We start from the raw sequence: 15,336 nt of genomic DNA, 5'->3' as shown, positions 1-15,336 counted from the left end.
GTTAACCATAAAAAAAAAAGTGAAAGAAAAACAACTCAATAAAATACGTACCAAGATTTGCAGCATTTTCGCTGCATACTTAACTTCCATTCCTTAATTTTTTTTTTTTTGAAAAAAGCAAAACAAGAATTTTGGAATTTAAAAATTTCGAATAAATTTTAGTAAGAAATAAAATATTTTCACTTATTAAAGAAATTGGTGACAATCACATGAACTCGTGAAATTATCTTTTTGTTAATTGAATGATACATCGATTCAATGTAGCAATTACTTAATTTTAATTGGAGTTAGTTTCTGTTTTTCTTTCTATTCTCTTTTCTTTTTTTTTTTTGATCGAAACTTTGGAATTGTTCAGTATGATTTAACATCCAAAATAAAAATTAATTAAAATATTCAATTGAGCAAAATCTCTAACGACCAACTAGTCCAAATATAAGCGATTTTAATTTCAAAAAGAAATAAATCCATGCATAAATCTCTTCCAATAATTAATATTATTTTAAAAGAGGAAAATTCTATGTTCAAAGTTAAAAAAGAACTTTATTACAATTTCCTACCAATAAATATTTGATTTTTACAAAAAATCCTTTTATTAGTTAATAGATTCAATCATCTGATCATTTTTACTAAACGAAATTACAACCATAGTTGCACTAAGCAATAGTCTTTTTGATCAATAATAAATATAAAAAATAGTAAAAAATATATGGTAATGATAAATTCATAATTTAAATCTTATAAGTGAAACCATTGAAATTTCAGATCAAAAATTCCAGAATCTTACAATTGAAATAATTGAAATCTCAGACTAAATTTTATAATTAAAATAATTAAAATTTTAGATGGCAAATAATTTTGTTTGCATTTGACAAATTTCCTTTGCTAGTATTACTGGTCGATTGCTTATTCCACCAAACCGTAATGAAATAATTATCTGATCAGAATCAAAATGCTTTAATTGTAAGATGCGCAAATTATGGAGGAGTCTAATGAACATGTTTCTTGCGGTTAATTTTTTAATTTATATCCTCAGAGATATTGCAAATGTTTCCTAATTTTTTTTTGATAATAAATGGGTGTATATGTAATTATCTTTTCAAATAAAAATCGATTTCGAATTTTCAATCAGAAAATTTATTGCACAGAAAAAATTTTTTATTTCCAAATTTTCAAATCAAAACTCAAAACATTTAAATAAAAAGAATTAATCTAAAAATTGAAAATAGATGAGAACATATTGATTGCTAATGTAGTAAACTTTTACATAAATGTAACGGAAATAATGCGCTAAATTCATAAAGGAAAATGTAACAAAAGGTACACCACAATGATTCTTATCATAACTGCCTTCATAATTATCATCACAAAAAAAGAGACTAAATACTTTTGTTCAAAAATAATACTTTTCATTTGAAAATTTAGATGATTGATATTATGATATGATGAAATAAACGAGTGATAAATGGAATTGGATGAGGAATTTTTAATTTTTCATTACAAAAACTTTGCTCATGTCACTAATGATTTATAATCGACTAAATCGAAAATTCAAAAAAAAAAAATCATACATCGGAACCAAATTTGCATGCTATACGAAAATTATTCCTTATTTTTAGGAAAGTATTGTTTTGCCAGAATTAAAGTGACCATACAGATCATTGATAGTTTTTATGCATGCTCAAGAAATTCTCCTAATTACTGCTATTAACTGTTGAAATCATTGTTCAAATTCTATGACGCAAAAGTATGAATTGCGTTTATCACAGATCAAGGGTTCAAATCGAAACTGAAGTTCAATTCTGAATGAACTTCCCGTATTGAAGAGGTTCAGTTTATACTAAGACACGATGAAAGTAGTTTACGTTTCACATTACACATTATTTAAATTCATATCAATTTATCGCAAAGGTATTGTTATAAAAAAAAATAATATTTCAATCCACAGGACATTTACAACAAAGTTGAATGAATACTCATGAAAAGCTGTGCTGAAAACTATTTCAACGTTATCAGTATAGCAGCCATTCTCAATGAAGATGGAAATAAATCAATTTAAAAACTGCTAATATTCAATATGACCACTCTCATTCAAAAAAAAAAATTTCTGTTTTCAGAACATTGTCAAAATAGTTGGCCAATAAGTACAATGGACACTGTGAAGGAAATTAAAAAGGAGAGATATAATCACATCTAGCATTGACACATGTTACTTGCCCTATACCATATAAACTGAGAATTAGGCAAGATTATTGTTCAATGAGAAAAACAGTACTTCCTTCTTGCCATGCTTCTGTTTGAATTGATGGGGTTCTATTCGCTTCAATATAGCAGCCAACTTTTGCACTATTTCCGATTTTTCCATATCACCACATTTTGACTTAATTTTAGAAAGCAGTTCTTTCGTTGTATGAGGTTTCCTGCAAAACGAAACTCAAATCACTGAATTGTTAAGTATATATGCAGGTAGAGGAAATCAGTTATTTAACAAAAAATGAAGTTATTTATTACTTTAATAAACGAATACAGATATGGAGATATACAAGAATGCTATTCAATCCTGCAATGTTCAAAAAACCAAAAAATAATGATGTTTTCCTATTTCAGTTCGTTCAAAATCAGAATCAGAAAAAAGTGGAAAATAATACTCACTATCTCACAGTAACGCATACGAACGAACAAGTCACAAATACTGGAAAAAACTACCTTCGTAGATACCGTCGCACTGTTTCTTCGTTTAGACCATCCTGATTTGCTGCTGGTTGTGTAGATGGTACTGATGGTGTAGTAAGCCTGCAAAGATCAAGCACTGCGACGTGAAAACATAATTTTATGGATAATGCTTCTTAAGTGTAGATCAATGGGTGTGCAAGCCAAATCACATTTGAATGAAAAAAAATCTAGACTTGACTTTCTAGAAAAAAAATCTAGAAAATCCAAATTTTTTTTGACCTATTTTTCGCAAACATCACTAGGAACATAAGCTGAAGCTGGAATACAAAAGAAATAGAATTTTAATTAAAATAGTAACTCATATGCAATAAAGCAATTTTTTTTACGTGTTCACAACGGATCATCTACATACGTAAATATGCAAGCTATCAACATATCTTTTCACTGGGACAAAAAATCATATTAATCAAAGCGCAGAGTAGACAAAATGATTTTTCAAATCAAAAAAATAAAAGTTAAAATCTTTTCAGTAAGACCAATCAAAAAGTTTCCACTTTACAAGGAAAATAAGCAAGCTTACTGTTGCTCGGTTTTAATCTTCTTAGCCTCAGTGTCTGCCAAAGCTGCATTTTCTAATGGTCTTTTTCTTGTTGACAATAACGGTTCCTCTGGAGTTTTTTTCTACAAAATTCCACAATAAGTAATTTTAAAAGAATATAACCTCAAAAATGAAAGAAAGCTTACCACGGGTAAGAAAATTGCGGAGGTAATTTCCTTATCAGGATCATCGGAATCGCTGCCTGATGAATCTGAAAATTTCCTTCGACAAATAAGTTGAATTTAGTAAAGTGTTTACCAGTTTGATTTCACATTTGATTTTCATTTTAAATTAATAGCAGACCCTCTGTTAAGAGTCCATTTATCGAAGTACAAACTCCGTTTCTGTTTTCATTTTTTCTTTTTTAAAACAAAAAATAACCATAACGAGTCTCAAATCAAAGTTCCTGCGTCGTAAATGTAAAGTTGCTGTTTCCCATACAAAACTTGAAAAAACAATAAGCATAATAAAGTAAAAAGTAAACATTTAACGGAATAAATGAACAAATAAATTTGTAATGGCAACTTACCCCTTTCATCGACATCAATAAACTGTTTTTTTATTTCATCACCATCATCATCTTCCACAGTAGAAAGAAGTTTCTTTGCTGAAATTTCAACCTTGATTCAAGTTGTCAAATTTTTCATTCATTTGGACAATTAAGATGTTGTTTTAAAAGATGACAACCAGTGAAAACTTTGTTAAATAAAGCGAATTAGAATGGCACACATACTGGTATCGTCCAAATCACTGCTGTCGGTATCAGAAAAGTCATCACCGATCAATTTTTTCAGACCTGTTTCATCACCTACGGCAACCATCGCTTCATCCACTTTCTGTTCCATAGGAACTGCATCTCGACTGAAAGTGTTATCGAAATAAAGCTGATCTAATTCGATGAATAAGCCTAATCCATGGAAAAGAAACGAATCTCGAGGTAATAAAATCGACAAATACTGGGTCCAGAAGTACTTATATTTTGATAGCTAATATTTTCCTCCCATAAGTTCTACATGAGAATTTTATCAAAACCAAGTTCAAGTACAGTTAAAATAAGGCAGAGGAGAAGAAACAATTTAATTAATAAAGAGAACTATCGACTTAAAGTTCGAAAATATAACAGGTGGAATAATTAAACAAAATAACGGAAAATGAGAATTGGACTGTTGTATTCAACAACACTGTACAGAAATACTAGATACGACTGGAACTGCTGACCTATATTTTTCGGGAAATTTCCACTGTTGACGCGATTACATGAAAAAGAATTTTAGAAGTTTACCGCTTAAGTCTACCTTCAATCTTGAGTCTACCTTCAATCTCATTACTTTTCATATTGGTGCTAACCTACTGTTCTTTTAGTTATAATTTTGTGAAAACACAATACAAATCAAAAAATGAAACGAGTTAATGTCTTCTTACTCGATTTTTATTAAATGGACGTCGAAACAGCTGAAAATGTTTTAACAGTGAAATAACGGAAATAAATGCTCACAATATATGCATGCCCATACATATATGAAAATGATGTGTTTTTTAATATGTACACAGTAGCGCACTAACAAGCCATCCTAAGAAAGTCTATCCTCACAAGGATAGACTTTCTTCCTTATATTTTATTCCTTGTAAGCTTTCATTTCTTGCTTTTTATGAAACTTCTTTTTTTTTTTCAGGAAAATTAGCATTTTAAGCAAGAAGCAACGGATAAAAACAACTATAGAAATTGGAAGGATAAAAATTTTGTAAAGTTCGGTTCTTCCAATACGGAAACATAATATAATATTATGTTTTAGTATTACAAGGACTGAATTTTTCTAAAATTTCCAAAAAGAGTATAGTAAAAGGTCTGTTCAAAGCAATATCACCTGAATATCTATTAGTGAAAGAAATTAAACAATGAACTATAATGTATGATCCTTCATCACTGCTTTATGAAAAACTCACTACCAACAGCGTATCTTATATTCTCTGCTTTCAAGTAACTTGAATTTTACGAATGAATGATATATATGAATGAAATTTTGAAGAAACGCTAATTTCGGATAAAAGTGATATTATGAGATACCATATTTGTTGAAGCCATCTTAAAGATAGTTAAAAAAAGAAAGAAGTGGTTATCACTTCTCATCCGTTTTGAGATTTATTTAATTTAAATGTAGAAAGAATGCTATGTAAGGAAATGCTATGCCAAGCCTGGATCGTTAACTCATAATTTGAAAACGTAAACAGATTTTTATGGTAACTGAAGAAAGAGAGAGTAGCTTCAAATATTTCTTGGTATTTAACTTTCTTCTCTGAGTAGAGAAAAGAACAGCAAGTAACCGGTACAAAAACATGACAGAACGAAACCGTCATGTTTTAACAAACGTAACACAACGTATAACACGTATTTCTTTTAAATTTCTAACTTCAAAAAGATTGTAATTAATGCTCGATAATCAGTTTACGAGAAAATTTGGGTATGGTTTAAAAGAGAGAAGTAAGACTGCAGGAAATAAGCCCAAATAACATACATGAAGAAAGAAATCTTTTTGGTGGACAATGAATGAAAACCGTTTAGGCGATTAGAACATACGAAACTGAATTGTGGGGAAAAAAAAATGTAAAACAGGAAACTCTTTATTTAAACTGATATGGTTGAAACTTACTCGCTTTCTGAGCCACTATCACTCATGTAGTCATACTCTCGACCCTCATCATCACCATCATCACTTTCATAAGCTGCTACCTCATCCGCATTCTCTACCCGCTGCCTTTTGTCTTTCCGGGCTCGAATAGCAGGTTTTAAACTCTGAAACAGAAATCTAAAGGCAGTGATTTTGCATTTTCGGCCAGTATCATGTCCGATGGCAACTTACTTTTCAGTCTAATTTAAATCTAAAATCTCACGTACAAATTTGTGTTTAAAATTGGATTCACTAGCTTTGTTAAATTTCTAGATTAAGACTTCGAACAAATTTAACCTTTTTCGGTTTCAAACTTCCGGTAGGAGCATCATCTTCGTCGTCACCTTTTTCGCCATCAGAATTCTCATCCGAACTAGCTTCATCCTTGATTTTCTGAAAATGTTTTAGAATTTCGACATGATGCAGTTAGAAGCAAATAATAAATAAGAAACAAATAAATCAAAGTAAATGAACTTACAAGTGATTTCGTTGTTTTTATCATCTGTTCACCATCTTCATCCATAGCTTTCAGCTGTTGCTGTATCTGAGCTTTTAAGGCAAACTGATTCATGACACGGTTTCGCCTAAAAGGACAAATTACTTTCAATATGTACTTTCAATATGTAACTGAAAGCATATCCCAACCTTTTCCGTTTGTTTTTGCTATTAGAAGAAACCACAAGTATAACAGAAACTGCATGTAATTTGACAAAAAAAATGTTTTCATTTCCTGGAAAAATTTTATCCAGTTTTGAACATCTCCTCAGTATCAGAATCAATGAACTACATGTTAAACATAGTAAATATACCGTCCTGAGAAGCGTTTAAAGCTATTTCTCAAAATTTAATTTATTTACCACACAAGAAATTAAATACATGATCAGTCCATTTGGGCACACAAATGATGGAAACCTTACTCACGAAACCGTTCTTCTGCCTGATCAATGTCAAGAGTCCGATGAGTCGAAAACGGCATAAATTGATACCATTCGTCAACTTTGTAAGCATGAAATTCTTCCCCTGATTTTAAAAATACCCAATAATCTGCATGTTCTCCTGCTCCACCTTCACGAATGCTACGAAACTTCCGTTCTTTAGCACCTGGAAATCCTGCATGAGTTGACGAAAAGGAAAAAAGATGTGATGATATCCATGAAAAAATTACACTGATAACTACAAATTCAAAAATGATGGTTGGAATCTCCAACACTTCCTTGAATACGAAAGGGTCACATTGATAACGGATTAAAACATTCAAGTAAAACTAAAGCGGTACTATTATGATGAAGCTAGTTGGACACTATGATTAAATACAAAATTAATACATAAACTGAGGAAAAATAAGAGAAATATGTACTTGAGTCTGTAATGCTTAGCATCCATGGTTGATTGTCATGCTGATAGGTTTGAAGCTGGCGGCCGTATTTCTTGCGCCGTGCTTCTTCTCGCAATGCTTTACCATATTCGGAACCCTCGCCATAGTCCTATAGGAATAGACTGTTACTAATCTCAAGTATTTTTGCAGCAATTCATTAAACTAAAAGAACCACGTGTTCGATACAGCTTTCAAAAATTTCTGGAAACCTCAGCTAAAATTCTTTGAAGAAGCAGGCATCCCTTAACAATTCTCTAAGTGGTAGCGAATAACGCAGGGCACAATGATTAAAAACAATAATTTTGCGCTCCCAGCAAAAAGTAAGAAAACTAACCTGTCGGATTTCATTTGCAGCTACTTGTTCTTTATTATCTTCACGTGCCATTCGTATACTGTAATCGGCCGTTGCCCATTTGCCTGGATCAATTTTCAACGTACCATTGAATTTCAAAATTGAATAACGTCGAGATCCATTGCGTCTACAAAAAGGCAAGAGAACCTAGAAGTCTTCCTTAATCATTTAAAAACTGGAAATAAAAAAGCAAAACTACTTGGACAAGTTTAATTAAAATTAAGCATAGGTACTTCACCACTGTAATTTGACAACAAAACGAATGTCTTCAAATTTACTGATAAGAATGATGCAATAAGCTCATTAAAACTTACTTGGGAATACGCACAACATAATGTTTCGGTGTTGCAGGTGAGGCCATCTAGAAAGAAGAGTCGGATGTACAAGAGAAGGTAGCAGAAAACTTTTTTGGGAGCAACTTCATCCATCCACTTTATATTACGTTCTCCACATATTTCTCTTTTGTTTCTTTTGAAAACAATTCTAACCTTCAAAGATTAAAAAGACCAAACAATAAATGAATTGGCATTTAAACCAGATGCTGTCATTGAAGCGGAGTTTCAACAAAGAATTTTATCGGTATCTACAAAGACAACAATTTTTAACATTTAATAGGGAAAAAAATTGAAAGACTTTCTCTGAATTGTACCAAAAGTTCATTTCCTTGAAATGAACCGCACATAAATCATGAATATTGGCAAAATTAATATATTTAACTATTTAATGAATACAAGGAAAACAAAACTCTATAACAACGCCTTGAAGGCAACACTTTTTAAAGCGATAACAAACTTTTAAAACAATATTTGAAGATAGCTTCAGCGTAGCAAAGTGTAGCATGAAAAATTCAAATCTCTTTTCTATACGAAATTCAAAAAAAAAAACGAAAAAAATGGAAAAAATGAAGGGTTAATAGGACTTTAGAACCACCCTATTTTCTTATTTACCAGCATATCACGCTTGAAAACCTTCAATTTGATAACCTTTGCTATCTCCTGTGCAGAACGATTCTGACCTGAAATAGATGCACTGGCTGGTAGGAATCCATTAGAAAGTAAAAGAAGATTAGTGAAATAATGACAAAACACCAAAAAGAAATCACCATACAAAGGTCAATCTAATCTCAAAAGACTAGAAGGACAATTAAAAAGACAATTAATCAAACTGTTCAGCAGAATGCCTTCGCAAATTATTGATTTGAACTACCTTTTATAAAAGAAAACAGCTTACCATAATAATCATGAAAATTGCCATCTGGATCCATCAGGTACATGATAACAGTGTGATCAACAATGTAATCCTTCCCGTCTATTTTAGGTCCTTGACTGTAGTAGACGCGAAATGCCTTTGCTACTTTGGCAACCTGAAGAAAGAGTGATATGTTTGATTCCCTCATTTCACTTTTTTCACAGCCCATAAATGTTTCTATGGAAAATAAAACATTATACCTGTTCCTTTGAACCAGTGTAGCCTTTTATTTTGGGGGAGAATTCAGCGCAGTATTCTTTCACTCTTTCAATTGTATCACGTTCCGGATCTACCGATATGAAAACTGGAATTACTTTGATTTTTTCCTCGCTTTTTTCAAGAATTTCCACAACCTAAAACTTGCAGAAATCCGTAACTTCAAATTATTCAAGTCATATATTTCCAGAAAATTCTGCACGATACGTTGGCTGAATAAATCTTAGCTTTTAACTGTTGTGCTTTTTTGAAGAATAATAAAACTCATAAAAAAAGAAGAAGTGGCTAGAATAGAAAAACCGACTTCAACCATTTTTTCAATAGAATCAGGGCAGACATCAGGGCAGTGTGTAAAACCAAAATATAACAAAAGCCAATTTCCTTTAAGCTGTTCAGATCCTCCTAATTCACCATCCATGCCGACCAATTCCCAAGTACCACCAATCCGAGCCTTACCGATTGTTTTTTTCCTTTCACTTTCCAGTTCTCTCATTTTCTGCAATGTACCTCTTAATTATAATTGAAATTGGACTTTGCATATAAAATTATATCTTAAAGAATCAATTTTCAGAATGCTTCACATAATGTAATATTTACATTAGAGAGCTAAAACGAGTTTGTCGTTATGCAATCGTTTATCAACGAATTTAAAGAAAACAAGATGTACCTTTTCTCGCAAACCTGACAAAATGATAACTAGAATAACACTGACACCAACAATAATCATTGCCAGTTTTCCTGTGAAAATCTCGCGAATTCCTTTCTTCTAAAAGAAACGATATTTCCAGCAAAATACTATTTTCTCTGCTTTACTTTGTACCCTAACCAAATAACAGGAAATTTTCCAGAGAATCTTGAAATATCTGATAGTTAACCTACCTGCTCCTTTAACTTCCGAATGGTTTCCATGGGATCTGCCGGCATTTCATCCTTTTTCAAAGCCTCTTCCAAATCCTTTATGTCCACTTTCAAATCATCATTTCGTACTTGTTTTTCTAAATGTACTACTTTAATTTTACATCTTAAAAAACTCAACAAAACGTTTAACTCCTTCAGAAATTTAACTCTGCAGGAAATCAAGATCTCGTTTAATTTCCACAGAAATGCAAAACAGTTAACTTCTACAAGAATTTTAGTTAACTTCTACAAGAATTTTAACTTCTACAGAAATTTTGCATCACAAAAACAAAACATCTTGGAAGAACAAAACAATGAGATATTATCCGCTCGATGAAAACTGCTACATGTCAAGTTTTTCGTAACTTAACTACAATTTATAATAAATGACAAACTTTTGTCGTTGATATCATCATTGTCAATAGCAGCAAAGCGTAGTGAATTAGTAGCATGAAGGAAACATCTTCTGATACAGTAACACTGACGAGACGAATTGGAAGGTGACAATCGAGAGAGAACAGCACAAGTTACACGAAACATCTGAAAATAGACCATTTAAGATATTAGGTCGTGAAACGTGAATCTAAACAAAGGATGCCATAAAAGTATAAGCCAAAAAGGAAAGATAAATCTTTTCGGGAATGCGTATAACAAGGAGATATAATACACTAAACCAATGATTAGTGTTTAATTAATTAAATGGATTAATCAATGGATCATACTTTACTCCTCACTTTATTTTATCTCAAGTAATTCATTTGACGAGAGTACGATCAATTCTACGGATATGTGAGACACGTGAATGCCAGAAAAGTGAACAGCGTCATTTAATAAGTGAAATACGATGGACAAAATACTACAATATATTAAATCTGTCGGAGAGTCTTATACACATTTACTAAGATTTGGAAGAATAAAGAATGTTTGCTTGTCTAAATTTCTGTAATTAACATTATCTGTCATTATATTTTGCACTTCATTTTCACAGTTCATTATTCCCAATAATGAGTACCTTTACTATTTATACAATCCCTTCATTCTCTAATCTCATTGACTTCGAAAACTTTTGTCGTCCCTTGTTACACGCACTCTTCTCAAATGAATTTTATTCTTTTAAATGGCGTAGCGAAGATTGCATAGAATTATCATGATGCTGACGCTATGAAAATTTTTGGATCAACGAGTTAATTTCATTGTAATATATCGTATGGTACCGATATATATATATTTTTTTTCTTTGCTCCCTTCCTTTATACATTCCTCACTGGCTTCATTTGTTAGGCAAAGGCACGGTATACGGTAATTTATGACAATCTAGGCTGCTAGCTTGCTTTATTAATAAGAAATCCACTTTAAATGGTGCGAAAAACAGATACAGTTTTCATCTCTTTTCCGGTATCCAGTTCATATCATATATCAATATTTTTGGTAAAGAACTACACGAATTTTCAAACATTTGACTTTCAGATATTTTGAAATATTCCAATAAGTGAAATTAATGAATGGTGTAATAGTGATACTCTATGTGTTAAGTTGGTTTTATTCATGTGCCGCTGCAAACAATGGAATTTACGAAAACTTATCGCAAAGCTTAAGCTATCCATGGGATCTGAACACTCCTTGTCAACCATACATTGAGGTTTTCATCTAGTACTTGTTAATATTTTACGAGATATATCACAATGGAATGTGTGATGATCTTTTATACCTCAGATCCAGTTGTTTTCACATAAAGGTATTAATCACGTCTCTGGAGCAAGATAGTTCAAGTAGTCTTACTTGCGACACTAACAATGGCTTTACCTTTAACACTGTTAAAGTAAATCTTGATATTTCACTGATTATTGCTTGTGTTTTGCAGGATTTCGCAAAAGCGAGTTCTAGAATGATACGATGTGCAGCCACATTTTCTTCACCACCGAAAGTGTGCACATCTTGTACCGAAGAATACATTGCGTTCAAACAGATCGAATATATGTTACGTAAATTGGTAAGCAGAGTTTGTTACAACAAAGTTAAATTTCAGAGAATGAGTCATCATGAATTCTAGCTGGATCAACAAGAACAATGATGCAATAATTCGGATCTATGTAAATTTATACATGCACTTTATGTACTCAGTCGCTTAACTATTCACTACTTGACTTGCAGTGAAGAGGTGTAATTTTTTCAATTTTCAGATAGTAGAGTTTTCAGGAATTAAACTTTAACTTCAAAGTAGTTTGGAATTTTAGGAACATGTGTTTTCACATGACAATACTACCTGCAATCGTGTAATTTATGAGAATTACTTAATTTCCTATGTGTCGGAGGTATCGACGACAATAACAAGAAACATATGGGGCAATTCGCGCTGTTCTTGTAAAACTTTTATTTCTGTCGTGGGAACGAATGATAACAAGAGCCATAATTCTTTTTTTTTCTTCTAAAGTTTTTTATATTAGCTTGTTTCCGCATTGTCGTGTTCATTTATAGTTGGGCTTTATGAAACATTGTTTTGTGGAATTAAAACACTATGTACATAGTGATTTGGCATGTTTGTCGTAGTTGAAAAGCAGTGCTAAGAATAGTAAGGTTGTACACTTGTTTGAGCAGATGAAATGTATTTGTTTTATGTCTAATAAGATTGTACAAATATCCGAAGTCAAAAACAGGTATTGCAAATTGTGGTGGTTGCGTATCTGTGTAAAGTTTCTTCACAGCATAATTAAGAAAGGCGGATAGCATGTATTACTTTTTATCATTTTTAACAACATTTTTGTTTTATATCTTACAGTGGTGACTACAGTTTAGTGTTATAAATTTATTTCACATAGTACATTTTATCGTTGGATAGTAACTTAAAGGAATAACCAGCAGTGAAAAAGTATAAAACTGCTGAAGTTAGATAAATTTAATTCATTTTAAGTTATCATTAATTTCATACATTTCAGCTTGTGTGAATATCAATTGGCATTTCGAGACAAACAGCACTGAATACAGCTATTATAATGATACTATACAGTTTCAAAATAAGTTATATGATTGGAGGCGCTGTGTTTCTAATGTTTCGTCTCTTCAAGCTAATGATATGGTCATTTGTGATGAATGTCTGAGTTCATTCAATGAATTATTCCAGTTTTACTGGTATATATATATCACACCGAATGTTAATTTTTGTTTAGATGTCGAAACTACGGTTAGTTTTCTTATTTTTTTGGTAATTGTTATTGCTTCATGTATTGCCTAGAAATTTGCTTATTTGTAAAGCATTTTTTTGCGAAGAATTACTCTTTTTTCCTTAATTCTTATCTGTTTGAGCTTTTTATAAATGATATTAGAGGCAGTCTTCATGATATATGGTTGCATATTATATGGCTGTTATATATTGCTGGAAGGGAGATGTGCGCATTACTGAATAACCAGTCTGTTCTGATAAGTAAGAGTTGATTTCATGGTAGGTTGTAAACAATACAAGAAGTGATGTTCTTCATGTGAAGGTTGTCCGGAGAGGTTCTTGAAATTATTTCCTAGAGTGCTGGTATGCACCGCTTTAGTATGCAAATTGAACAAAGGACGAACGATTAAATTTCAGATGAATGATACGATGAATCTGTGGCATAATGTATGGCATTGTCCGGATGATCGAGTAGAAGAATTACGAGACTGGACATTACTTGGATATAGCTTGGCTTTGCTAATAATAATTGCAGTATTTTTCTATGCTGGTAGTTATGTCCAAAGTTCAGAAATACAGAGGCATCTTGTGCAATGTTGGTTTTTATTTAACTTTTAAACTTAAATACTCAAAAACTACTGTTTTAAATTGGTGACGTCAATTTTGCACTGATGTTAGTCTTAGATTCTCTAAATATTTATGTTTTTTTAGTGTGTTTAGTATTCTTGTTTCTAAGAGTACGAGTCATGCTTGCTAACGTTTTTTTCATATACCAAATCAAAGAATTGTAGATTCTCGATTAGAAGCACCACGTGGCTTGCGATCACATATTCTAAGCTCATCAACTTTGGATACAATATCGTCCTTAACTGCTAGAAATACCGAAAGGATCACCAGTTTGCAGTAGTATATTGTCGACTTTTTTTCATGTGAATTTCCTGTTCCTTTGGCTAATTAAGTAGAATAACATAGATTCATGCATTTATGTGCGGCCATGCATGATAGTCATATATCTTGCATAAGTAACCAGAAAAAACTACAGAGGACTCATTTTATTAATTAAAAAAAAGGGGGAAAAACAGTCATATTTTGTTATATCTTTATGAGAAAGTAAAGAATGACCTAGGCACGGTTGACTCATTAGCAATGCAATACAAGAAGGAAAGAAGCATGTCATACCAATGATTTTCGCAACTACTTTCATGTCGAGAAAAAAAGAAGGTAGTTAAAACAAAAATCTTTTCTAAACAAGGATGGAAATGGGAGAAAACAAAGATGGCATAATGGACAAAATTTTTCGTCTCGTTGTATTACTTCGTTAATGAATGCTGTTTAATATATGTGACTATCTGCTCCACTGTCCTCATTTCCAGTTTTAATTCAGTGGAGAAATAAGTTTATTCTTCAGTTTTACTTTTATATTTGGTCCTATATTTCGTCTATCTCGCAAACTGCTTCAATTTGTTTATAACTTTGTTATTGATTCCTCTACACAGCTAGTTTGACGGGTTTACTAAGAACCATTTTAATTTCACTGTTTTGAACACTTTCCACTGTCTAATGTAATTATTCTTAGGATATAATATCGTCTGATTGTTTTCATTTTCTTCACAAGTATTTTCATTTCATAATTTGAATAAGTTTTCAAGTAGAGATCTGTTTCAGAACAGGTTTATCGTTATTATTATGTAAAATTTCTCTTCTAAATCGCAACAGTATTTTGCATGATACTCTTTGTGAAGTATAAATCCTTCAAATTTTTGAATGTTTTGTTTTTTTTTTTTGAGTTTATTCCTTGTTGATATCTCCTTGGTAATAACAACGAGATATTATACAGCTCACTGACACTTTATATTTAAGGTTAAGAAAAGACTATCTAGGTGATTTCGGTGTTTCTATTTTCAAAAATACTTCCTAACAAAGCTACTGCAATTAAAAAAACCATGTCTGCTTAACAAATCCATTGCAAATTTTATAAACGAGTTTTCATATATCTTTTTGCAACATGGTCGATAACTTTACACAGCTAAGTGACAAGCAGACAAAAAATCTACCAATAATTCCTAAACTGATAGTAATACAGAAGTCCTACATATTAAGTTTTAATTAATTACAGTGTCTATACAGCGTATTTTAGCAAACGAAAGTCAGCATTAT

The 15,336-nt window shown here is 31.6% G+C and overlaps 2 protein-coding genes across 2 annotated transcripts; one reads left to right on the top strand and one right to left on the bottom strand.

Moving 5' to 3' along the window:
• Positions 1 to 2,236: 2,236 nt before the first annotated feature.
• Positions 2,237 to 10,562, bottom strand: LOAG_07303 (hypothetical protein; the record flags this gene model as incomplete). Its single annotated transcript, XM_003142836.1, has 20 exons — positions 2,237 to 2,417; positions 2,704 to 2,790; positions 3,251 to 3,351; positions 3,415 to 3,479; positions 3,798 to 3,875; positions 4,002 to 4,129; positions 5,917 to 6,059; positions 6,232 to 6,327; positions 6,413 to 6,518; positions 6,852 to 7,035; positions 7,292 to 7,418; positions 7,644 to 7,788; positions 7,976 to 8,022; positions 8,609 to 8,676; positions 8,892 to 9,024; positions 9,110 to 9,262; positions 9,430 to 9,621; positions 9,793 to 9,891; positions 10,005 to 10,120; positions 10,418 to 10,562. The coding sequence occupies 20 exons, from the start codon at positions 10,560 to 10,562 to the stop codon at positions 2,237 to 2,239; spliced, it is 2,394 nt and encodes a 797-aa protein (XP_003142884.1).
• A 919-nt stretch (positions 10,563 to 11,481) lies between these two features.
• LOAG_07302 (hypothetical protein) lies at positions 11,482 to 14,250 on the top strand. Its single transcript, XM_003142835.2, has 6 exons — positions 11,482 to 11,661; positions 11,884 to 12,012; positions 12,257 to 12,383; positions 12,956 to 13,200; positions 13,597 to 13,774; positions 13,971 to 14,250. The coding sequence occupies exons 1-6, from the start codon at positions 11,521 to 11,523 to the stop codon at positions 14,084 to 14,086; spliced, it is 936 nt and encodes a 311-aa protein (XP_003142883.1). The 5' UTR covers positions 11,482 to 11,520; the 3' UTR covers positions 14,087 to 14,250.
• Positions 14,251 to 15,336: the final 1,086 nt, after the last annotated feature.

The sequence above is a fragment of the Loa loa genome, assembly GCF_000183805.2.
Source record: "Loa loa unplaced genomic scaffold supercont3.320, whole genome shotgun sequence".
NCBI classification, from domain to species: domain Eukaryota; kingdom Metazoa; phylum Nematoda; class Chromadorea; order Rhabditida; family Onchocercidae; genus Loa; species Loa loa.
The sequence above is the reverse complement of the archived record's forward strand: the minus strand, read 5'-3'. Positions and strand labels throughout refer to the sequence as shown.